The 26,491-nt window shown below is 39.8% G+C and overlaps 1 protein-coding gene across 1 annotated transcript in view; it reads left to right on the top strand.

Moving 5' to 3' along the window:
• Positions 1-26,491, top strand: part of Shoc1 (shortage in chiasmata 1) — an 82,362-nt gene that overhangs the window by 7,373 nt on the left and 48,498 nt on the right. Inside the window, exons 4-9 of the mRNA XM_051162616.1 lie at positions 9,793-9,971; positions 14,691-14,844; positions 15,245-15,329; positions 16,467-16,620; positions 23,257-23,343; positions 25,397-25,505. Coding sequence (XP_051018573.1) covers positions 9,793-9,971; positions 14,691-14,844; positions 15,245-15,329; positions 16,467-16,620; positions 23,257-23,343; positions 25,397-25,505 — 768 coding nt within the window. The remainder of the gene's footprint in view (positions 1-9,792; positions 9,972-14,690; positions 14,845-15,244; positions 15,330-16,466; positions 16,621-23,256; positions 23,344-25,396; positions 25,506-26,491) is intronic.

The following is a 26,491-nucleotide window of genomic DNA, read 5'->3' as shown; positions in this document are numbered from 1 at the left end:
GTGGATTGTGGCATAGTTATCCTGTACTTTATGGCTAATACCCACATATAAGTAAGTACATACTATGTGTGTCTTTCTGGGTCTGGATTATATCACTCAGGATGATATTTTCTAGTTTCATCCATTTCCCTTCAAAGTTCATGATATCCTTATTTTTAATAACCAAATAGTATTTCATTGTATAAATGTACCACATTTTCTTTATTCATTCTTTGGTTGAGGGACATCCGGATTGTTTCCAGTTTATGGCTATTATGAATAAAGCTGCTATGAACATAGTTGAGCAAGTGTCTTTGTGATATGGTGGAGCATCTTTTGGGTATATGCCCAGGAGTGGTGTAACTATCTGGGTCTTGAGGTAGAATGATTCCCAATAGTTTGAGAAATTGCCAGATTGATTTCCAAAGTGGTTGTATAAGTTTGCACTCCCACCAGCAATGGAGGAGTGGTCCCTTTTCTCCACATCCTCATTAGCATGTGCTGTGATCATAGCCATCCTGATGGGTGTAAGGTGGAATCTCAAATTTTGGGTCTAAGGATTTGTGGGTGGGTTGGTGTCCTTATCCCTCTATAATCTCAGGGTTGTTTTGATTTGCATTTCCCTGATGTCTAAGGATGTTGAGCATTTCTTTAAGTGTTTCTCAGCCATTAGATATTCCTCTGTTGAGAATTGTCTGTTTAGTTTTGTACCCTATTTTTAAATTTGATTATTTGGTTTGTTGGTATCTAATGTCTTGAGTTCTTTATATATTTTGGATATTAGCCCTCTGTCAAATGTAGGGTTGGTGAAGATCTTTTTCCACTATGTAGGCTGCTATTTTGTTTTATTGACAGTGTCTTTTGCCTTATAGAAGCTTTTCAGTTTCATGAGGTCCCATTTATTAATTGTTCTTCTTAGGGCCTGAGCTGTTGGTGTTCTGTTCAGGGAGTTGTCTCCAGTGCCAGCAAGTTCAAGGCTCTTCCCCACTTTCTCTTCTATTAGATTTAATGTATACCGTTTTATGTTAAGGTCTTTAATCCACTTGGATTTTAGTTTCATACAGGGTGATAAATTTGGATCTATTTGCATTCCTCTACATGTAGACATCCAGTTAGACTAGCACCATTTGTTGAAGATGCTATCTTTTTTCCATTGTATTGTTTTGGCTCCTTTGTAAAAAATCAAGTGTTAGTAGGTGTGTGGGTTTATTTTTGGGTCTTCAATTCAATTACATTGATCAACTTGTCTGTTTCTATGTCAGTGCCATGCAGTTTTTATTACTATTGCTCTGTAGTACAGCCTGAAATCAGGATGGAGATGCCTCCAGAAGTTCTTTTATTGTACAGGATTGTTTTAGGTATTCTGGGTTTTTTCCATATGACATGGAGAATTGTTCTTTCAAGATCTGTAAAGAATTGTTTTGATATTTTGATGGAAATTGCATTGAATCTGTAGATTGTTTTTAGTAAGATGGCCATTTTTACTATGTTAATCCTACCAATCCATGAGTATGGGAGATCTTTCCATCTTCTGATATCTTCTTCAATTTCTTTCTTCAGAGACTTGAAGTTTTTAAATACAAATTCAATGCAATTCCCATCAAAATATCAACACAATTATCTACAGACCTTAGAAGACTATATAGCAAACCCACAGCCACCATCAAATTACATGGAGAGAAACTTAAAGCATTTCCACTAAAATCTATTCACAGCTGTCCTTTCTATTACAGCTGTGCTAGTGAGTTAAGAAGACAGCATGAAACTAATCATAGGGTTGGGGCCAGCCCTGTAGTCACTGCCTCCTCGCTTTGAGAAACATAACCTTTAGTAGATGTGTCCTACCTCTTCTAAACCGGTCCAGCAGAGACAGATTCAGGAGGAGTAATATTTAAACTTGTCTCCCATCTGTGGTCTCCTGCCAAAGCTTCCTGGTGGCTGATCCCAGCTAGAAACCAGAGGGCAAAAGTCTGCTTTTTAGTGTTTTGTGTGTATTCCAGATACACACCCTTGATCAGTGTGTGGTTTGTCAATGCTCTTGTCCAGTGGCCTGTCTTTTCACTTTCCTGATGGTATCGTTGGAAGCACATTTTAAAACTTTGATTTAGTTCAACTTGTGTAGTTTCTGTTGTCATATGTGCATTTGATGTTATATGTGAGAAAAATTTACATACTCCAATGTCATAAGAATTTACCCCTTTATTTTCTTCCAAGAGTTTGCCCTATGACCCTTGAACCCCTTATTGGCTTTCCAATGCAGATTAGTTAGTCTTGAAACCTAGACACACAAGCAACAGAAATGGACTCAGCAGGCTGTGTATACATTCAAAGAAAAAGAGGCTATCAACTTGAAAGTTGGGAACATGGGCGAGGCCAGAGGGAAGAAGTGTTATAATTTGTTTCAATAAAAACACATTTAAAAAGACACAAATAAGATCGTGAAATACCTCTTAACTATAACCCAGCAAACAATACAATCCTAAGTACTTAGCAAAGGCTATAATGACTCAGGCTTTGCCTGTCTAACTTTCCTCTATTCCAGTTACTGACCTTACTCTTTCACATGGATCTACCAAGTTTCCTCCTTTAAGCCTTTATGGCTCAGTTCCCATCATTACTCAGGTAGCTACCAAAGCAGCTCTTCAGTGAGCCTTTTACTAGCTGCTGCATTCTCCAAACATACCAGCATTATGTTTTTTCCATTGAAATGTTGTTCATCTTCCCTTTAACAGATGAACTTTGTGAGTACAAGACTTTGTTTCCTAGAATAGAATTAGCACATTGTAGATATTCAACCAACATTTTAAAGGAATTAATGAATGGCAGTGGGCAAAATGACTCAAAAACAAATGATAGCAAAGGAAAGCAAACACAGTATGATGGGACATCTCAAAACCATTCACAGGTCAGGCAAAGGAGGAGGCTTCAGCAGAAGGAGAACAAGTAATACTGGAAAAGGGGAAGCGAGGAGAGCCAGGAACACTGACCTTCATTTCATCAGTGGCAAGTGGGAGGGAGTTGGCTGGGTGTTTTACCAAGTATTGATTGTGTCAGTGCCTTTTTAAAAAAGACTCTAGCTAAAGAACTAAATTCAGAGGCCTATATTCTCAACAAGTAATATAGATACAGGAATTTTAAGCTATTTCTTCTTTTTTAAAAATGAATTTTATTAATTTATTCATATTACATCTCAATTGTTATCCCATCCCTTGTATCCTCCTGTTCCTCCCTCCCTCCCATTTTCCTCTTACTCCAAGCTATTTCTTCTTGTCATATATTTTCTTCGAGACTAAGGGAGAGCCAGACATAGTGGCACACGCCTGCAATCCCAGCACTCTCCCAGGCAGAGGCAGGTGGATCTCTGTGAGTTAAGGCCAGCCTGGTCTACAAAGTGAGTCCAGGACAGCCAAGGCTACACACACACACACACACACACACACACACACACACAAAACAAAAAAACCAAAACCGAACAAACAAAAAAGAGTAAGGGAAAAGTTTTAGGAAGTTTTTTCTATGATCTTCTCCTTTTATTGAAAATGGACTTTTTTCTCACATAATACAGCCTGATAATGAATTCTCTTCCCTCTGCTCCTCCCAGCTCTTCCCGCGTCCCCCCCCCCCCAATCTGGATCTGCCTGTTTTCTGTCTCTCATTAGAAAACAAGCAGGCTTCTAAGGATTAATAATAGAATGAAATGTAATAAGACAAAAATTAACACATTCGAATTGGACAAAACAAATAAACAGAAGGATACAAGCCCAAGAGCAGGCACAAGAAACAGACCCATTTGTTCATACCTCAGGAATCCATGAAAACACTGAGCAGGAAGCCATAGTATATGTCCAAAGGTCCTGTAGGATAAAAAGAGAGATGAAAAAATATATGTAAATAAAATAAAAACTAGTATGTTACAATTTTTTTTAATAAAAGGAAAAGCCCTGACATGACATTGTGAGACAGGAGCCTCCAAGGATGCCCCTGTGTTGGCATTTCCTGCTGGGCATGCAGCCTGCCCTTAAGAGTAGTTTGTTTTCCCAGTGAGACTCCCTGAAGAAAACAAAATTTTCATTTGCGAGTGGTTATCAATTAGCTTAATCCAAATAGCTTCTGGATTAAGGATGGGGCATGTGTCCCCACCTCTTTGAGCTCCAGAACCCCATCTGTTACCGACCCACTCAGGCCCTGGACATGTTGTCTCAGCCTCTGCGTTTATATGTCATATGTGCATTGGTCATGCTGACTGAGCGGGTGGCAGGCACCATTCAGGAAGAACTGCAGTAAGCAAGTGAGCTTCCTGGAGATGGCTCACTGTTTTGCATGGCTGCAATGGGTGTTCCTTGGCGAGGCATGTCCCCACAGGCTTTGTCTCCAGCTGCTGGTGTGCCTTTCCATGCTTGTCATTTCTGTATTCCTCATATATCTGGCATGGTGTGATTGGGCGTGGGGAGACACTCATTGCCTGTAGTCTGGATTGATTGCTTCCTGGGTGTAAGCCCACTCTGTTGGGCAAATTTCCTGCAGATCAACATAAAGACGTGCTTTCATGAAATAATGCTGTTTAGATGAATTGCTGATTTTATAATTCCTAATAATGGTTTTATACAATTCCTGATTTGATTCAAGTACTTTTAAGAAGTTAAAAATTAACATAGTTGATAGAAAGTTTAAAGTTAGAATCAAAAGTAGAGTAGCAGAGGCTACCCAGGCTAAGAAGAGTCATTCAGCGAGCTTTCATGTGTTACGAGCATGTGAGTTGCACTAGGAAGAAAAATAGGCACAGGACAGAGTTATGATCAAGGAAGGCATTTCCCTCTAGGTTAGGTCCAAGGATGAGATTAATTCCCTCTTTATCTGTTTTTCGTGATGATTGCTATGAGGTAATTTTTCTTCTTACATAGAGAACTTTGTTTTAGGGAGTTTAAAAAGGCTAAGAGAAAAAAAATAAAGTGTGGGTTGTTGGAACCTGTGGGGTTTACTCCATCCATCCAATGTGTGAATGTGGGTGTGTGTGTATGTATGTTATGTATGCATGTATGCATATGTGTAAAGTTGCTGGAGCTCCCTCTTTAGAGTTTGCTCCATTCACCCAGTATATGTGTGTTTGTATGTGTATGTATGTAAAGTTGTTGGAGCTTGCCTTACTTCATCTACCAAGGGTGTGTGTGTGTGTGTGTGTGCATGTGCACACACACACACACACACACACACGCTTGTGCACTAGCCACTAAAAATGGCAGCCTAAGCCAGGTGCCATCAGCTACTGACTTCTAAAGAGTTAAAAGAGTTCAGAGTTCCTCACCATATATAAACAGTGCTGGCCCCAAGGGCTCTGGACCCTAAAGAGTTAAGAGTTAAAAGAGTTCAGAGTGACTCACCAGCTAGAAGCAGTACTGGCCCTTGGTTACCAGGCGCAATTTCCCCTCCTCCTTTATTTTTCTAATCGCCAGAAGCTATCAGCCTCTGTTGCCCACTCTACAGGCCACCTCAGTTTACCTCGTGTTTCAAAGCTGGCCTTTGACAAGAGGGCCTTGTTTTCTTGGTGTCCTCCATCCCTTCTGGCTTTCTATTCTACAGGGTTCCCTGAGCCCTGAGGGAGGGATTTGATGGAGACGTCCTGTTTAGTAAGTCTCTCCCTCTGTATAAAGTCTGGCTGTGGGTCTCTGTGTTTGCTCCCATTTGCTGCTGAAGAAAGCCATTCTGATGATGGCTGATCTGTGAGTATAGCAGAACGTCATTAGGAGTAACCCTATTGCTATGTCCTTGTTTTTGTTTTTAGAACAGTGGTATTTGGCTTTATCCTAGGTCCCTGGGCTATCTAGGCTCAGGTTCTGGATAACCAAAGCAGTATCGAGTATAAGTTCCATCTTGTGGAGTGAGACCTAAGTTAAATCAGGTATTGGTTGGTTACTTCATTAAGCTTTGCCACCATTGCACTAGTGTATGTTGCAGACAGTACACCATTGTAGATCAGAGTTTGAGGATGGTTGCTGTTCACATTTCTCCTTTGGTACTGTGCAGAATACCTTTCTGTACCAAAGACTTTAGGGCTGTGTTTAGGCACCAGCCCAGCTTCTCCATGTTCAGTGGGCTGTGTAGGTGCTGTCTTCAGAAATGAGGCCTTGCTGTCAGTTTGTGGAGAACAACCTATGGTTTTGGAAACAACCTGGGTTGTTTGGGTATTCCCATGGGACCCCTTTGGCCAACAGCTCAATTATATGTAACTCACTCCAGGGACTGGAAGCTTCATTGGTGACAAGAGATGGCCAGTTGGGGCTCTGTATTCCCCATTTTTGGCAATATTATTTGTATCTCCTTAATATATGTATATATTTTAAGAAGCTTCTACTGTATTAAATTTCCATACTGCCTCTCAAATGGCCCTTCATTTTAGCTTTCTCTCCTTGTCTTCCCTCCCTTAGCCCTCTTTCCCTTGCCTTTTCCCACTTGATCTTCCCTTTCCAGCTCCCACCCCACCCATACATAATCATCTCTTTCTCTTCCCTAAGGAGATCTATCTGCCCCTGCTGTCCGAAGCCTGTGGCCCTACAGACTGTAGCTTAGTATCATTGACTTAGCTAACATTCACATGTAAATGACTAATACACCATATTTGTCTTTCTGGGTCTGGGTTACCTCACTTAGGATCATTTTCTTTTCTTAAATCCATCCATTTACCTGTGAATTTATTTTTTTAGACAACTGAGCAATACTCCCTTGTGTAAATGTAGCACATTTTATTTATCCATTCCTTTGGAGGAACATCTAGGTGACTTCCAATTTCTGGCCATTATGAATAGAGCAACAGTGAATATGGTTGAGCAAGTGTTTCTGTAGTAGGATGAAACGTCCTTTGGGCATATGCCTAAGAGTGGTATAGCTGGATATTGACGTAGTCAATTGCCATCTTCCTGAAGAATGACAGCCCTGATTTCCATAGTGGCTGTACAAGTTTACACTCCCACCAGCAATGGACGAATGTTTCCCTTACTCCACATCCTCACCAACATGAGCTGTCAATTGTTTTATTGATGTTAGCCATCCTGATTGGTAAGATGAAACATCCAAGTAGTTTTGGTTTAAATTGCAAGTATGTGCTTATGATTCTCTGGATTTCTTCAGTGTCTGTTGTTACGCCCCCTTTTTCATTTCTAATTTTGTTAATTTGGATATTCTCTCTCCTCCTTTTAGTTGATTTGGATAAGGATCTGACAATGTTAATGAAAGAAAGAATTCTCAAAGAAGCAATTCTTTGTTTTGTTGATTCTTTGTATTGTTTTTTGTTTGTTTCTGTATTTGATTATTTCTCACTTTCGAGTGTGATTTCTTTTTGTCCTACAACTTTCAGGCGTGCTGTTAGTTGCTAGTATGCGATCTCTTTACTTATGCACTAGTTCTTTACTCTTAAGGCTGCCTTCACTGTGTCCTACCAATTTTAGTATGTTGTGTATTCATTTTCGTTCAATTCTAGAAAGCCTTTAACTTCTCAACTTCTATCTTGACCCATTTTTCCTCAATAGTGAGTTGTTCATTTCCATGAGTTTGTAAGCATTCTTTTGCTGTTGATACCCAGCTTGATGTTCAGTATACATGTTCGGTTTTGGAGAATGTATCGTTAGGTGTTGGGGAGAAGTATACTCTTTTATGTTTGAGTGGAATGTTATATAAATATCTGTTAGGTTTATTTGGTTTATAATATCCATTAGCTTTTTTTGTCTGGACGAATGGGGTATTGAAGTCTTCCCACTATCCGTGTGTAAGGGGGCACTATGTGATTTACTCTATGGTAGTGTTTTGTCTTTATGAACTTGGGTGCCCTTGTATTTGTGGCATATATGTTAAGAATTGCAATGCTGCCAGGCATGGTGTCTCATACCTTTGATCTCAGAACTTGGGAGGCAGAGGTAGATGGATCTCTGTGAGAGGCCACTCTGGCCTCTAACGTGAGCTCCAGGGCAGCCAGGACTGTTACAAAGAGAAACTCTGTCTCGAAAAGAAAAGAAAAAAAAATAAATAAATAAAAAGAATTACAATAGTGAGTATGTAGTGTCCTTCCCATCTCTTCTATTAGTTTTGGCTGGAAGTCTGTTTTGTCAGATTCTAAGATGGCCACACCAGCTTTCTTCTTAGGTCCATTTGCTTAGACTATCTTTTTCTATCCCTTTGCCTTTAGGTGATGTCTATCCTTGATGTGAGGGTGGGTTTCTTGGTGAAGCAGAAGGCGCGATCCTGTTTTTGCATCCATACTGTTAGGCTGTCTTTTTATTGCGAAATTGAGACCATTGGTGTTGAGATATATCTATAAGCAGTATTTGTTGATTCCTTTTACTTTGATCTTTGTGTGTGTGTGTGTGTGTGTGTGTGTGTGTGTGTGTGTGTTTCCTCACTTCTGATTTGCTGGTGTAGGATTACTTATTCCTTATATTTTCTTAGGTGTGGTTAACCTCTTTAGGTTGGTGTTTTCTTTCTAGCTCCTTCTGCAGGGCTAGATTTGTAGACAGATATTGTTTAAATTTTGTTTTCTCATGAAATGTCTTATTTTCTCCATCTATTGTGATTGAAATTTTTGCTGAATATAGAAGTCTTGATGCATCTGTGGTCTCTTGGAATCTGTAGAACATCTGTCCAGGCCCTTCTGGACTTTAGAGTCTCCATTGAGAAGTCACGTGCTATTATAATAGATCTGCCTTTATATGTTAGTTGGTCTTTTTCCCTTGTAGCTTTTAATATTCTCTTTTTGTTATGTACACAACAAACTGGAATACAACTGGGGGATTGGATTTGTAGGAACTGAGAGGTAAAGATCTGCAGTTTTGGAGTGGTTTCTGGGCTCTCAGGGGCTTCCTGCTTGGGCTTGGGGGATGGGATAAAACAGTGGGGAGGGGGGCTGGGATAAAACAGTGGGGAGAGGGGGCTGGGATAAAACAGTGGGGAGAGGGGGCTGGGAGGTGAAGATCTGTGTGATATTGAAGAACAGACATTGAATATAAAATATAATGGGAGTCTGGCCATGAGCGGCAAAGTTGCAAATAAATAGATATAAATAAATCTGTGAAACTTCTCTAAAATATCTTCTGTTTTTAGGAAATGTAGTATTTTGAGAAAATGATTAGATAAGCATACGCAAATGGTCCTTGCATTATTGCTCATAATAACAGTCAAAAGAAACACAAATTTCCAGTAAGGGGGAACTGGTCAAATAAATAACAGAGTACTTTAAATAATTAACTTAGAAAAGATGTATTTGATTTACAGTTTAGGAGTTCCTGGGCCTGTGGTGGGCCAGCACATAATGGCAGGAGCACATGGCTGAGCACATGGCTCAGCTCATGGACCAGAAGTAGAAGAGAGCAAGAAAAGGCCAGAGTCCCACTATCCCATTTAAGGACATACCCCCAGTGTTCCAAATACCTCCCAACCAACCCCATGTTTATAAGCCTTTGGAAAATTATGTAAGATCCAAAATATAGCAGTGATAAATGGAATTCTCTTGTTATTCCACTCAAATATAAAGCCAGTGATGAACATGTGAATAGGCCCATTATTTACAGCTCAGCAAAAACAAAAACAAAAACAACAACAAAACAGGTTATGGAATACTATATACATGAATTTTGTGTAATTTTATTTTAAATCATTCATAAATACTTCATGAATTTGTGTAATTTTGCACTTATTTCAAGTGGTGGGGCTACAGATAATTTTTCTTAGTATCCATTGTAATTTGGCAAATTTTCCTAGATGAACACATACTGTTTATTAATAAAAATCATTTTAGGATAGACAGATAAAATCAATAATTTTATATCACAGAAAGACAGTTACAGGAATGATGATTAATGGTACATTTGAGGAAATTGTTCCAAGTTCCAATCCGAACTCTCCAACTGGAATAGAGACTGTCAACCCACACCCCAGTGAGGACTACAGAGACGACTTCATTCGAACCCAGTGCTCCCCACACCACCCAGACGTGAAAGCAGAGCTCCAAGGTAGGAAATGGGAAAATGCTTCCTACTGATAGATACATTTCTGTGGGCGAGAGAGATGGCTTAGAGGTTAAGAGCACTGACTGTTCTTCTAAAGGTCCTGAGTTCAATTCCCAGCAGCCACATGGTGGCTCACAAGCATCTATAATGAGATCTGGTGCCCTCTTCTGGCCTGCTGGCACACATGCAGGCCAAATAGAGTATAAATAATAAAAAGTCTTTTAAAAAAAAATACTGTGAGTTTTTGTTCAGTTGTATTTTAAATATATTTATTTTATTAAAAATATGTACCTACATGATTGTAAATCTTTGTTCTGCCATGCTCACAGTATTTTCTCTTTCATATTAATATACTTTTCACAAATGGATTTCTTTTAGTTTAAGTTTGCTGAAACTCAAGTTAACCTGTACAGATTTGATTGTGGTATATTCAGGCATGTTCCAGCAAGTTCCTGTAATTTCATTGCCTCTGGGTACAGATCTTGTCATACAGAAGTTAGTGGGACATTAGGTTTTGAGTTCTAAAGTTGTGTCTCTGTGTTATTTCTCAAAATACCCTACAGATACTCAGCATTACTTAGTATAGGTGAGAGCAAACCTCAAATCAGAGATGGAGTTGTGGTATATAGACCAAGAAATGCACTAGTTTTTGAAAAGTTATTGTCAGTATATTCTAAAATTATGCTTTATCCAAACTATTCTCCAAATATCCTCTCTAGCTGGATAAGTTCTTCAAACCCTTCTAAGAACTGGCTTTCTTGTATTATAATGGTTTATTCTGTGTTTAATGACAAAACCGGAAGGTCTGTCATATAATCACTCCTGCTGTTTGAGAAATGCTATAGCCAGGAGTGGTTGTACAAACACTAAACCCAGCACCTTTAATTCTAGAGACAGGCGGATCTCCCTGCGTTGAAGGCTAGTCTGGTCTACATAGTGAGTTCCAGGACAGCCAGGGCCAGGCAGAGAAGCCCTGTCTTGGAGGAAGGGAGGGAAACTATAGCTACATTACTTCACTGTTGTTTTTATGTGATGCAGTTTAGGGAAAATAGTCATTGTGGCTTGGAGGTAAATTATGGTTTTAGTTTTTTCTATAATTTATTTTTCTTTATTTATTATCAAAACATTTGTAAAATTTTGTGGAGAGGAAAATATATTTATATTATATTATTTATGTATATAGGGGTGATTTATAAAAAAAAAAAAAAAAACAGCCTACACACCACAAAGTTGTTATTAGTCTGCAGCAACTACAAGCCATTGTTTGATAAAATCAATTAACTAAAGGAAAAATAATGCTTAACTTGTCTTCCTTTGGTGCCCTGTATCACAGACATCACTTTATTATCTTTGTAATCTATTTTCCTTGAAGCTATAACTGTTGTTCACCTCAAACACATATGTGGATATGTACTCTCATTTCTAGTTATTTCACTGAGATTAACCTTGGCGATGGAAACCGTTCGCGTGACTTTGTTCTTGGCACTGGTGGCACTAGTGTAAGAGCACCCTATCCATGCCAGCCTATCGTCACTGCCTACATCACTGCTGACTTGTGGTAATACACACACGCCAGTGTGATGGGGAAATGTGTGTTTTGCATCTTTAAAAGCTAGTCGTGTATATTGGCTATTTGTATATTTTTCTTTTGTAAAATGCTTCTTAGTTTCTGCTTGCATGTGTTTTTATATGTAAAGTCACCAATAATTCCAACTACATTTACCTTTAATTTGATCAGTTCTGCTGATGTTTTCCTTTATAGATTCTCACATCGTATTTATGCTTAGAAAAATATTCACATGCTATATAACTTTTCCATTGTTTAAGGATTTGTTTGTTTTGAGACAAGGCCTAGAACTCACTTTGTAGACCATACTGGCTTTAAACTCACAGAAATCTACCTATCTCTGCCTTCTGAGCACCAGGATTTTAAGTGTGTGCCATGGCACCCCACTAATTTTTTTAATGTTTTATATAATTTGATTTCAGGGTTTAAAAAAAAAGATTTATTTATTTATTATGTATACTGTGTTCTGCCTGCATGTATACCTACATGCCAGTAAAGGGCACCAGATCTCATTACAGATGGTTGTGAGCCACCATGTGGTTACTGGGAGTTGAACTCAGGACTTCTGGAAGAGCAGCCAGTGCTCTTAACTGCTGAGCCATCTCTCCAGCCCATGTTTAAAACTAGGAACATTTTAGCCAGGCTCAGTGGTACACACCTGTAATTCCCAGCACTCCAGGAGGCAGAGGCTGGCTTATCTCTGTGAGTTTTAGGCCAACCTGGTCTACAAAGCAAGTCTGGAACAGCCAAGGCTACATGGAGAAACTCTTGTCTTAAAAAAAAAAAAAAGAAGAAGAAAGAGAAGAAGGAGAAGGAGGAGAAAAGAAGGAAGGAAGAAAAGAAAAAAAAAAAAAACTAGGGACATTTTAATAGTATTTTGGCATTTGTCCCAATATCATTTAGCTAAGATTCTTTCTCACTATTAGAAATGCTGCTAATATTATGTGCTCAGTTCTTATCCATTTCCAGTTTAATTCTGGGTTTTTCTATTGTTTTGCCTATTGTGTTAGTGTCACATAATTTGAGCTCTTATATATCTATGACATATGTTAAGTCTTTTGAGTTCCCACACACCAACTTTATGTATTTATTTGTCTAGATTTACTTTATAGTCACTTTCCTCAAAAGTTCTAAGTCACACCTCTTGGAAAAATCAGTGTAGATCCTTTAAAATGTTTGGGTAGTTTTCCTAACTGGGGGGGTGGGGATGGGGAATGGTTTGTCTTGCTTTTTATTCAATGTGGGGTTTTTGTTGTTGTTTTGTTTTGATTTTCAAGATTCTCAACAGTTTCCATTAGGAAATCATTGCTTTAATAATTTATATACACATCTTAAAGAACTCATACTGTTTTCATCTAGCTGACTTGGTGTTTTCTAAGTGGACAGAAGTAACTTTTGCAAAGTTTCCTGTCACTAAGCCTTTTTTCCCTGCTGCTTTCATAACTAACCAGTTTTCATTTCCTGTTTATCATTTGTCCACGACAGAGTAATACAGTGTGGAGCACACATGATTGCTCTGAAGCGCTCCAGGGAATACAATACAGCTGTAGTTGTAAAGGAGTCACCCTGCCTTGGGGACAGCAGCTGCTGTCTAGCCGCATTGGTTGTGGTGACAGGCTGACCTCTAGTGGCTGCACCAAAATGTTGGTGGTTAAGTCTTGAGGACTAAAAAGGTAGAGGGGGCGCTTGGAAAACAAGACTGCGTAAGTGATATGAGATGTCCCCTAGAAATATCAGAATGTGGCGTTGTTAGGGTGACAGTCTCAGAGCTTGTGTAGAAAAGTAACAAGGAGGCGGGGCGTAAACGAATGCTGTTTTTACTTTGTTTGTTTTGTTTTTCGAGACAAGTTTCTCTGTGTAGTCCTAGCTGTTCTGAAATTCACTCTGTAGACCAGGCTGGCCTCGAACTCAGAGATCCACCTGCTTCTGCCTCCCAAGTGCTGGGATTAAAGGTGTGCACCACCACCGCCTGGCTTCTGTTTTTACTCTTAATATGACTTAATCAGTATTTTCAGAATGAGTGGATTATATGATAAATCACCCTTAATTTTCTCAGATAAGCCCTGCTGCAATGTGGACTTGGTTGCTGAGCTTTCAGCAGTATCTCACAGGGAACTTCTAGTCATGAGACTGGCAGGAGCTCAGATGATTTGAGTGGTCACTTAGGAGGCTATTTGTCACATGTTTTCCTTTGATACATACATTCAGCACAGGCAGGGGCTGCTCCCTGGCTGCTTGTCTTATGTCATATATTGACTAGGCACATGCACACCACTCATATAGTTGGCCATGAGAGACACCATTACCTGAAAACCATACACAGCTCCTCTCCTGGAACCTGCTGCCCCCACATAACTGGAAGACTACTGCCCAGAGCAAGAGACTTGTCCATTCTCCACACTCAAGGCAGCTTTCCTGTTGGAGAGTTTGGCTTTCTGAGTACTTTCTTCTCTGAGCATACATTTTCCTCTCTCTTTTTGCTAAGAAATGTACTGAAGGGGGGGCCTGACTTGATGTTCCCATCCATGGCTCAGACACTCACCCAACTACCCAAGATTCTAAAGTAACCCAAACATGAAAGGTTAGAGTAGAGAGGGAATTTGCCAGTTAATGTTCTCGCTGGTGTTTTAGATATGTAACATATGTCATACTTCCCAAGTAGATTTTCTCGTATACTTTTTGTTATAATTAATTAAGTGGAAGCCTTCTTTGGATAACTTTCTAATGATGAAGTCAGTGATTTCCTGTGATTTCATCTGATATAGGCTCTCAGCATCATATCCATTCATTGTCCTTACAGATTAAATGATGCAGAGAACGGAAAGCCAGACTCACCCAGAGGACAGTCTTTATTTCTTCAACCTTTTGGTGCTATTTTGAAGTAGAAAATGCTTCCCTCCATTGACTAAGCCAGTCTTTGTTGATAAAGCATATGTCACTATAATGCAGCTCTCTCTTTCAGAACATTTGTCTTAGTTTCCTTGTGCTAAATGATTGTCTTGAGCTGCTCCTTCGGTCTGGGCGCTGCAATCTGCATCTTACATACGTAGTCTAATAGAGGACTAAATGAGTCCGGTGGGTTTGAAAAATCCATTAGTGTCTCATGTCTAGATCTCTTGTACAACTATTACATTTTTAATCCTATTTCTTTTCAGGATTACTTATTGATGAGGAAATGATTTTTATAACTAAAGCAATGAATAATCATCTGCCAACTGTGGATACTCTCTTGAGCAGACTGAAGCTCTATCTGGTGAAGGATCCGCTTTTAGATTTCAAAGAACAGCTCTCCAGGAAGGATGATTTCACGTATGTAATTGCCTAATGCTGTAATTGCTTTTATTTGAGAGAACATTGTTGTTTTTTTGTTTGTGTGTGTGTGTGTTTTTGTTTGTTTGTTTTGGTTTTTCAAGACAGGATCTCTCTGTATAGCCTTGGCTGTCCTGGACTCGCTTTGTAGACCAAGCTGGCCTTGAACTCGCAGCGATCCACCAGCCGCTGCCTCCCAAGTGCTGGGATTAAAGGCATGCGCCACCATGTCCAGCTTGAGAGAACATTGTTTATGTAACCACGGGTTAGATGCTGTTGGAAAGGGTTCTGTTGCTTCATCTCAACTTTCATGATAGTCTATGTGTATTTTCATTGGCAATATTTGTTACATGGTTTTAGTAATTAATTAATTAATGTTGTCTAATTTTTTTTATTCAAGGGAGTGTTTCTCTGTTCAGGAGCGTTCGGAACCTTTTGTGAGAGATTTCCATATGGCCGAGGAGACCTTTTGTAAGAAGAAACTAGTATGTTTCAATAGAACCATAATTGCTTTTGGTAATGTATTTATAGAATGAAGGGAGCACACTTTTATAAACCTTAGTGGTTTACTTGAACTGTTTACAGCTGTCATTCTAAAATTTTTTGGTACTAGGTTGAATTTGTGTCCACTATGGAGCCAGACTTCCTCAAGGTAGTGATTGTCAGCAGTAGCTGAGGTGGAATTGAATCCTACCCAGTTATATTCTGATTTAATTGGCCTAGTGCGCAGTCCTGGCACAGAGTATTTTCAAACCCCTTTTAGTAATTTTAACCACTATGGTTGGTATAGAAATTTAAGCAACTAAGTTTAAAAATTATAAGCTAAATTCTATGGACATTCTAATTTAAGCATACATATCATGTTTTGTGGACAACTGAGACATTTTATGCCTTGGAGCTTTTCCTAATACCTTCAGAGGCCATACAAACATTGCAGTAAAGGCACTTGAAGGGTTTTCAGAGAAAATGTGAACAAGTTGGTAAAGATAATAATTTGCTTATAGACTTAGTGACTCCAGCCCCCTCCCCCATCTTTTGTTAGTTCTGAGTGGTACAGTCTCACCTGCTGAGGAATATTGTCTGAGGGGAGAGACAAGCATAGCCCATGGCACACAGCAGAGGTGAACTCTAGTCTGTCATATCTGTTCAGGGTTTGCTGCCTCTACTTTTCTGTCTCTCATTTTCTGTACTTTTTTTAACTTAGAATTTCTAAATATTATTTTATTAGCCAGAAAGAAGATAGACACACATTTAGAGATAATGTGTGTCCCTAAGGTGATGGGATTATAAGAGCGATTGCACAAGAAAGGCATTGTTTATAAAAGGAACCTATTTTTGACTGCTAAATCTCTCTCTTTTTGTAAGTCTGTGTAGCATTTAAGACAGAATATGACTTAAGTTGAAATTTTAGTGTGCCATTTAAACAAACAGACTCATTTTGAAATTAACTATATTTACTTGGAAATATCCCTTAATTTTTTAAAAGTCTGTGTAGCATTTAAGACAGAATATGACTTAAGTTTAAATTTTAGTGTGCCATTTAAACAAAGATAGCCATTTAGAAATTAAATATATATACTTGGAAATATCCCTTACTTTTTAAAAATGTTATATTATTTCAGTCATCAGTTCTTCCTTCTAAGTTTAAATTCTTAAGACCTACAAACCCCAAACGGGAAATTCCTGCTCTACCACCATCAGAACTGAAGGAGTCATTAAACTCAATACCCGAAGTAACGACTTATGTAGATGAAAGTGAACAACTTTTCAAAAGAGGTGAGAATTCACTTAGAAGTGTGTTCTTTGTGAAAGGTACTTGTGATGGGTGTGGTGGCGCAAGCCTTTTCCCAGCACTCAGGAGGCAGAGGCAAGCCAATCTTTGTGAGTTTAAGGCCAGCCTGGTCTACAGAGTGAATTCCAGGACAGTCAGAGCAGATACACAGAAGAACCCAGTCTGGAGAAAAACAAAACAAAACAAAAAACTACTTGTTATCTGAATTCTTATTTATTAAAATCCTTTATAGAGATGTTCTGAAAGTTACATGTGGAAGTCTCAGGACCGTTGCTATTATTCCCTTGTCCTGTTGTCACCTTCTCTGGTGTTGGAGCGTGAGCCGGGGCTTCTGTGTGCTTGGCAAGTGTTCCACCACTGAGAATGCAGTTCAGGTTTGCTCCTCCTGGCATGCAGCGAAGCTACACCCACTCAGTGTGTGACCTTCCTGTGCTGGCCTCGTTCACTTACCAGTGCTTTATTGATTTGTATAGCGAAATAATATCCCATTGTAGATATGTTTTCTCACATTTTATTTACCCATGCATCTGTTGATAGACAATTGAATTGCTTACGTGTTTTAGCTGTTCTAAATAAACCTGCTATTAGTACTTATTTAGAAGTTTTTGTGTGTAGATGTTTTTTCTTTTTATCATTTTTGGTTTAATATGTTAATGGGTTTCATCTTAGGACTCTTCTATTACATTGCTTTGTTGGTCTACCCTTTTCTCCTGCATCCCCTGACTAAGCCCGGCTACTTCCCTTCCTTTCCTTTCTACTTTCATGCCACGTGGACTCTCACACTTTTCCTTTATTCTCTTCCTTGAACTGTTCTTTAATACTTCTGTTCTCCTTTATAGTTCCTTGGCCTATTCCTCCCTCAGCACACATATACATAGATATCAAAATTAAAATCAAGGATCTACGTTACAGAGAAAATGTATGGTGTTTGCCTTTCTGAGCCTATAATACTTTCCATAGTACTTTCTAGCTCCTTACTGTTTTTTAAAATTATCTACATTATCAGTATTATCTGTAGACCCAGGTAGCAATCAATCAAGACACAGACACTTGTTCTATTTTAAAATCGCCTTAGTTAACCTGGGGCAGGGCAGATATCAGTCCTCTAAATTACCTCCCACAGTGGGGCAGGCATGGGATCCCTGTCTCAATCCCATGCCATCTGCTTCTATCAAGTTACCTCCCATCCATAATCCCAAATACTTGTTAATGTTTTTTTATCTGGGCTGGATTCTCCACCCACACCGGCCATGTGCTTCTTCATCTAACCCATGGCGGCCTTCCTCTCTTCTCTTTAGGTCTCTCTCCTCCTCGCGGCTGTCCTTTCTTCTTCCCAGAAGTCCTCTCTCTCCTAGCCCCATCTATCTCCTTTGCCCTGCCCAGGTGGGATGGATTTTTATTAAGCAAAAGGTGGGTCAGACAGCAAGCAGTAATTAGCAACAAAATACATCAGACCATCCCCCAACAGCTCCTCCTATTTCTGCAGGTGTCAGAATTTCTTTTTTTCTTTATGGCTGAATAAAATTTCGTAGGAATATGTCCTACATTGTCTGCTGATCTATTGATGGACATCTGGGCTGTTTCCATCCCATAGCTGTTGTGAGTAGTGCAGCAGGAAACATGGGGTGCCAGAGTCTCTGTAGCAGGACTCAGGGTCCTTCTGATATGCACTCAGGAGTTGTCTAGCTGTGTCCTGTTGTAGTTCTAGTTTTAGTTTATTGAGAAACCTTCACACTTGAGTTCCTTAGTGAATGCCCAGTTTGCATCCCACCAGGAGTGGGCAAAGTTCTCCCCCATCCTCAGCAGCATTTGTTGTTTGTTTTCCTGATGATAATGATTCTAACTGGGACAACTAGAATCTCAAAGCAGTTTTAAATTGCATTTCCTAGATAGATAGCCAAGAATTTACACTACTTTTCCAAGTATTTTTTGGCTATTTGTAGTTCTTTTGAAAACTGTCCAGCCCATTTATTGGCTGAAAGATTTGTGAGTTTATGTTGTTATTGTTGTTTAACATTTGCTATTCATTATATATTTTAAATATGATCCCCTGCTTGAGGTATGGCTGACATTTTCTCCCATTCTATACCATATTTCTTTACTCTGCTGACAGTTTCCCTTTTGTTATACAGGAGTTTCTTAATTTCATATAGTTTCATTTGTCGTTTCTTGGGGAGGTTCCTGAATTATTGGAGCCCTTTCAGAAAGTTCTTTCCTATGCCTAGATCTTCAAGTGTTTTCCTTTGCTTTCCTCATATATATGATTTTGAAGGGCCATCTTTTGACCTTTGCCTTTTCCAGCTTGCCTCTGTGTTCCACATTAACCTGTGTGATGGCAACAGTGGTGCATGTCTTCCTATGGGCCCAGCAGTCATGCTTCTTCTTTATCTCTGGCCGGTCCTTTCGGGGAAGCCTAAGCAGCTGAGTAGCTGTTTGCTGGTCCAGGGCCTGGGTGAACTGGTTAGTCACAGGAAGTGCTTTGAGCAGCTTGTAGAGGATGGTACTTTACCCTGAAGCCTGATATACCAGGGCCATTTTATCAAGTTGGTAAAGTTTCTTTAGAGATGGAAGACCTGTTGAATGCCAAAGTTCTTAGATCTTTTCTCAAACAGGCTTTACCACCTTATTGTCTTCTCTTTGACCTTTTTCCTTTGGGCATCTTGCTTGACTGGAGGAGAGGAAAGAAAATTGTCGCCAGTTTCATATTAAAGTATTTGGTGTGTGTGTGTGTGTGTGTGTGTGTGTGTGTGTGAGAGAGAGAGAGAGAGAGAGAGAGAGAGAGAGAGAGAGATGGATGGAGTGGGTTTGTCCTTTTATATCCTGGGTAGCTCATCTACCTAGTGGCAAGCAGGTAATGACATCATAGGTCATTAGGCAGACTCGGGGCAGTATACTTATATTTGGTCCATTTTGAGTTGACTTTTATGCTGGGTGAGAGAGATGGACCTTATTTCATTCTTGTGCTTATGGATATCCAGTTTCCCTAGCACCATTTGTTAAGGAGGCTAGGTTGTTTGTGGTTTTGTTTTGCTGTTTTAATGTATGTTTAGATGCTTTTGTCAAATAATGAGGTGACTGTTGCTGGGTAGGTTTATTTCTAGTTCCCCGGTCTCTTCCACTGGCTGACATGTCCACACATGTCTGGATGTACTTTTTGAAATAGCTGGTCTCATGGGCATGAAGTGGTAGTGCATGGTAGCTAATGGCAAAAGTTTTTCTGTGAATGTAATGGCCATTTGTGTATTGTCTTTGGATAGTTGATTTGGACACTTTGTCCACTTAATTGGGTGTTTTGCTTTTTATTATCAAATGGTAAGCTTGTCCCCTGTGTGTATGGCCCAGGGTGTCCCCATGGTTTTAGCTTTAGTGAGTGGTGCTGCAGTGTGCATGAGTGTGCAAGTACTGCTCTGAGACGCTTTTTGTTTTAATGTTGGATGCACAGCCCAGCAGCAGGCTTGCCAGACTCCATGTGTACTAGCTCTAGTTTCAGCTGGAATAGCTCACATTTCTTGTCACAGTGTGCGCAGACTTCTGTAGATTGTATAAGATGAGGACATGAACTCTCCTAGGTGTCCCTGAGGAGGGTTTTTATTGCACATGTGAGGGCAAGCACAGCCAGAGGCATCTGGAAGAGATCAGAGTAGGGAAAGAAAATTGTGGACTGAACATGGCCAGCAGGTTGAACTGGGCCACGAGAGGAGAGAGGCTGGTGGAGAGTGAGAGAAGGTGAGAAGAGAGAGCAAGAAAAGAGGAGAATGGGCAGAGAGAGAGGACCAAGAGGCCAAGATGGCAGGGTTATATAAGAATGAAAAACTTAGGGAGGGAAGCCCTTGAACTGGAGTTTAGGGTGGAGGCAGGGTGAGAAGAGCCAGGAGCCAGGATGGACTCTTAACAGGTGATACTGAGGGAGCCTGGGGGCCAGCATGCCCTTTGATACACTATTAGGCACTGCAGTTAGCCATTTGTCCCCATTGGTCCTGACAGAGAGTTAGCTCATCAGTAGTATCTCAAAACACAACACTATTATATTTTGACTTTTTTAATCCTGCAACTTTATTTTCTATTTTTTTTTTCAAAGGCCAAAAACTTTATTTAAGTTTTAGGGAAATACAAGATGACTATAAACATAAACAAAATATGAAACAAAACAATCCAAAATTTAAAGTCTAGAAGCATGCCAGAGTCCCATCTCTGTGATAAAGGACACCCAGAGACTAGCAGGTCAAGGGGGCTGGTCCCTCCCACAGCGACACTGCGTGTTTGTGATGAGACTGGCAGAAACAATCCACTACTAGAATTATGAGAAACATGGAGATCACTTAGTACCACAGAGGATCCTGGCGATATGCCAGCACTTGTATGGACCCCTGCTGCATCCAAAGTCCTGCCTCAGTTTCTCCGCTGAGGCCTGGAGGGAAGAAGCTGGGGGAGGGGCTCCTGCCAACCCTATTAGGCTGGCTCGGCATGAGCGGACACTAAGCAGGAGTCTCAGTGACATCGATCTGCTTGTTTCCACCACACAGTCCACATACCCACACTGCAGGAACAGCCACTCACATCTGCCTTAGAAGTGACCTCTCAGAGCTCTTAGTAATTGGTAGGAACACCATGTCCTCTATGGCAGGGGATAAGTTGTAAATCTAAGAATGTTAACTGTGTACCCTTTGAAATACACTCAAAAGCAGTGTGCCTCAGTAGACACCACTAGAAAACTATTGACTTTCTTTATTCCATGTTTAATTCTCACAGGCCCTTGCATTTTTGTGTATAACATAACAATATCTGCACAAAGATATAATTTGACTACCTGCTTCCAATTCAGATACTTTGTTTTTTGTTTTTTGTTTTTTGGTTTTTTTTTTTTTTTTTTTTTTTTTTTTTTGGTTTTTCGAGACAGGGTTTCTCTGTGTAAGCCTTGGCCATCCTGGACTCACTTTGTAGATCAGGCTGGCCTCAAACTCACAGCGATCCGCCTGCCTCTGCCTCCCAAATGCTGGGATTAAAGGCATGCGCCACCACGCCCGGCTTTTATTTTATTTACTTTTATTGCCTTACTGTTCAGTTAGGACTTTTACTGCTGTGGAGAACGGAGATGGTGGAAGTAGGCATCCTCATCTGCTCTCTTGTCTTCAGACGCCTTCACAGTTGAGGGTCTCCTATGTCCCACTAATGAGAGTTGATTTTTTTTTTTTTATTTCACAATAAATTGTCATCTTCGCTCAAAACTTTTCACCCCTATAGCAGGAATAAGTTGAAGTCACTGTTAAGAATTTTTTAGTCTGAAGTGATCTTCATGGACACCACAGCAAACATGTAGTTCAAGAGTTGGTTAAAGATTTAGACAGAGTACATTTATAGGGTATGGGTCTTCTCTCTTGCTCTCCCCTTTCCCGAATTCACTTCCAGCTGCTGTGTTAACTCTGAACTCTAGTGAAGGTAGATCTGTCTTCAAGGTTCACAAAACAGTGAGCCTACATATTTTTATCTAAGTTCTGGTTGCCCTAGTCAGCACCTCACAAAGCTGGAACATGGAAAAGTGCCTCAGGGCCAGTTTACTCTAGTTCTACCAGTGCTTTCTCCTTCTGTCTGTCATTTTTACATGTTTTGTGATTCGAAAACCCACCAACTATAACACCCATTTTCAACTTAATAAAACTATGCAGGAGAAAGAAGCCTTCTAAATGTGCATAATTATAAGATGAATAATAATTTCATAAATACAGAGAAATCTGCTACACTCAAGGAATTAATGGGTATACTGTTTATAAGAGTTGTGTGTTTACAAAGGCTGAAGTTTAAAATGAATAGTAAGAAATAGGGATAGGGAGAGGCCCAGGTCAGTAAGCTTGTCACACAAACACGAAGACCTGAGTTTGATCCTCCGCACTCACTGAAAGCCAAGCATGTGCTGAGAAGACTGGGACTTGCTGACCAGTCTAGCTAAATCAAATTATTGATCTCCAGGGTCAGTGAGGACCTGTCTGAAAAATAATGTGGAAAATGACTAAAGGAGATACCAGCATCAACCTCTAGCCCCGACATGCACACATGTGCAGGTGCACACACACACACATATGTAAATATGTATACATAATAACACTAATAAAGTAATAGGCACAATATGCCAGGCAACTGGAAAGAGAAACCATTAACACAAGCCAGCACCAGCAGGTATGGTTCCATGGCAGAGGCCAAGCATGCCCAAGGCTTGCCTTTAATCTTCAGGACCACAAGGAGAATCCAAGCTAAATGGAGTTTAGAAAGTCACCATTCATGGGTGGTGATTAGAGTTTTCAAAACGTTTGCTTTCTACCCACCCTATCTTAGCTTCCAGTCCTTATACTGATTTTTTTTTTTTTGCATTTTTATATTCTTTTGGTGATTTTAATTGATAGATGAGGAGTGCATTGGGGAATAGGTATTTACTGATTGTGTCAGCATTTTTTTCAGAATATCCAGCTCTCTCTAAAAGAAAAAAGCATGTCTATAGTAAGGCAATAAGGCTACTTTAAATCTTAAAGTTTCCTCTTCAAGTTTGTAAGGAAAAAGTCATAGAATATTGTCCCAAAGACATAACTCCAATGGTGCTTGTATTGATAGAATTCTTCTCCTTCCTTCAGATCTGATCACCAAGCCTGAACTTGGTGCCAGGGATATAAAATGCAGCCCCACAGCAAGCCCTTGGGAGCCTGACTGCAGTGAACCAGGTAGAGATACTGCCCACTCATCAGCTTGCTGACAGTTACCGCATGGTAGACAAGTACCTGAAGTTTGCATTTATAGTCTACCATCAACCAGTTCATATTCAAAAACTTAATCATTATGATCTTGCCATCTTTTCCTTTTTTCTGCCCCTTTATAATTGCCCTATCTGAATCCTGTCAGCAACAAAAGCGAGTTGTGTACACAGAAGAGTTAAAATGTTTGAGAAGACAAATGGGGAAGTTACCACCTAAATTAAAGTTGAATTCATGGGCTTGGTGGATGACTTAGTTAGTAAAGTGTGGTCACAAGCATGAGTTCCCAAGTGCAGTCCCCAGCAGTCACTCTAGCTGAGTTGGCAGGCCATAGGTTCAGTGACAGACCCGGTACCAAAAAAGATGGCGCAGAGTGACTGTATAAGACACCAGCATTGAGTTCTAACCTCCATACTGGTGTGCTGTATATACACCCCACCCACATATAATCTTAAATTATAGCTGACTAAATGTAACCTTATTTTTTATTAGTGTGTGTGTGTGTTTGTGTGTGTGTGTGTGTGTGAGAGAGAGAGAGAGAGAGAGAGAGAGGGAGCGCGCATGTTTGTTCACCATGTGTGTGCAGGTACCATCTGAGGCCAAAAGAGGGCATCAGATGCCCTTAAACTCTGTTGTAAGCCACCTGGCATGGACGCTGAGATTCAAACCTGGCTTCTCTGGAAGAGTAGCAAGTGCTCTTAACTACTGAGCCATCACTTTAGCCCCCAAACCTTATATTTCATTTTGATATTAGTAATCGTGTTGATCTTTGTTACACTTAGAAACAAACCCTTTCAATTACATACTTATTTAGTGGGGCCTGTAGAGGTCAGAAGGCAGCTAGTGGGAGCCGGCTCTCTCCTTCCTCCGTGTGGGTTTCTGGGCTTGAACCCCGGTCGTGAGGCTTGGCGGCAAGCACTTTTACAGACTGAGCCATCCTGCCTGCCTCATTACTCTTCAGAGGTGGACTCTTTGATCCGTTAGGGCAGTCACGTCATTCTCTGCTCTATCACTATTGTATCATTATTATATCAGATTTGGAAACTGCATCATGTTTTGTTCCAGAATAAAGCCAAATCATGTTCTTCTTACATTTACACTTGGAGCACGTGAATACCAGGGTGTTTACTGCTTTATACTACAAAACTTTTCAATAAATGCAGATCTGTTTTGCAGGCCCGTTCTATTAATGTATAATTCTGACAAGGACATATAGAGTCCTGACGCATTAAGGTGAAGAATTTCTTATATTTCCTTAACATCATCAAAATTTACTGTGGAAATAAAATAGTGCTGACAACATAAGCCTCTAGGACTAAAACTCTTCCTGTACATAAGGCTCCTGGGATTTACCTTACATGGCAAACTCAGTCAAGTTCAGCTGTCACTGCAGTTAGTAAACATCACCACTGTCATAGTTGAGATATCAAGTGATAAATTGTAGTTCTTTATATAAATTTAGGACTGTTATTTTCTATCTCAAGGAATCTAAATGTCTTGTGCTTTGTGTGTGTGTGTGCGTGCACGTATATGTGAGTGGAAGCCAGAGGTCCGCGTGGACATCACTCCTTAGGACCTCCCACTTTGTTTTCTGAGATGGGATCACTCGCTGGGACTTCGGCTCCTGATAAAGGACAGGCTGGGATTTCAAGGGCATGCCCTCACACGCATCTTTTCAGCTGATGCTTCAGCGGCTGAGCTATCTCCCTAGCCCCACGCCCAAATTTCTTCCTATGGACACAATTTGTTGCCAACATCAAAAATTATATGGCTACACAAATTGTACTTGATGGCAAAAAAAAAATTTTTTTTTTTAAAAAAGACACAAATTTGGTTTGAACATGTGGATCTGGGAAGAGTTGAGGAAAAGGGATGAATGTGATAAAACACACTATACTAAATTCTCAAAGAATTAATATAAATATTTTGTTCCAACAAATTGACCAAACCAAATAATTATAAGAGTTCTAAATGTTATCTTATTTTTACAGTACTATATAACTTTAGTTTTCATGTATTTCAGGTGAATTAGAAACATCACCAACCCATCTAAGCTTACCAAGGCAACAGTCATCAGTGAGTTTATTACGTGCAGGATTTCAGACATTTCCATTTTCTGCTGTGTGTAAAATGTAAGTAAAGATTATATCTAGAACCCAAGCTGCAGTTCAGGACAAGCAGTTTTTAATGAAATCTCTCCATTTAAAGGCACCTTCCAAGAAGCTCTTATAAAAAGAAACATGAAGCTATATAATATATATTATAAGCAGCTGGGGAGAAGGTATGAGTTTATATGCGTGTGTCTGTGATTTTTTTCCATAGAATATTGTTAGATGGTCACACAAGACACACATAAGACTGACTTTGTCTAGAAGGACACTAGGTAGTATGGTAATATATTTTTCACAATATTAGCTTTCACAGTAGCTTTTTAGCATTTCTAGTGTGATATTACTATTAAAAGTAAATAACTTGAAAACTTCACGGCCATGACACAGAGGGGAAATGGTCAGGAAAGCGCCTCCGAACACTTGCCAGTGAGGCTCACTGCCATGGAAGACACAATGTGCTTATTAATGCCATACCAGCTACCACGGGCTGGATGCCATGAACAATAATGTCTTATTTCCTCATAGTCCCGGAGGCTACAGAATAAAGTATTCACTGGGTTGGTTTTGGTCATGTAGGATTAAGAAGTACTCTAATTCCAAGTGGATTAAAGACCTCAACATAAAACCAGAGACACTAAATCGGTTAGAAGAAAAAGTAGGGAAGAGCCTGGAACACATTGGCATAGGAGAACACTTCCTGGACAGAACACCTACAGTCCAGGCCTTAAGGTCAACAATTAATAAATGGGACCTCATGAGCCTGAGAAGCTTCTGTAAGGCAGGAGATACTGTCAATAGAACAAAGTGACAGCCTACATACAGCCTGGAAAAAGATCTTCACCAACCCAGCATCTGACAAAGGTCTAATATCTAAACTATATAAAGAACTCAAGAAATTTTTTAATTTTAATTTTAAATTTTTTTTAACTCAAGAAATTAAACAATACCAAACCAAATAACCCAATTGAGAAATGGAGCTCAGAAGTAAACAGAGAATTCTCAACAGA

The sequence above is a fragment of the Acomys russatus genome, chromosome 2 (genome assembly GCF_903995435.1).
Source record: "Acomys russatus chromosome 2, mAcoRus1.1, whole genome shotgun sequence".
Classification (NCBI taxonomy): domain Eukaryota; kingdom Metazoa; phylum Chordata; class Mammalia; order Rodentia; family Muridae; genus Acomys; species Acomys russatus.
The sequence above is the reverse complement of the archived record's forward strand: the minus strand, read 5'-3'. Positions and strand labels throughout refer to the sequence as shown.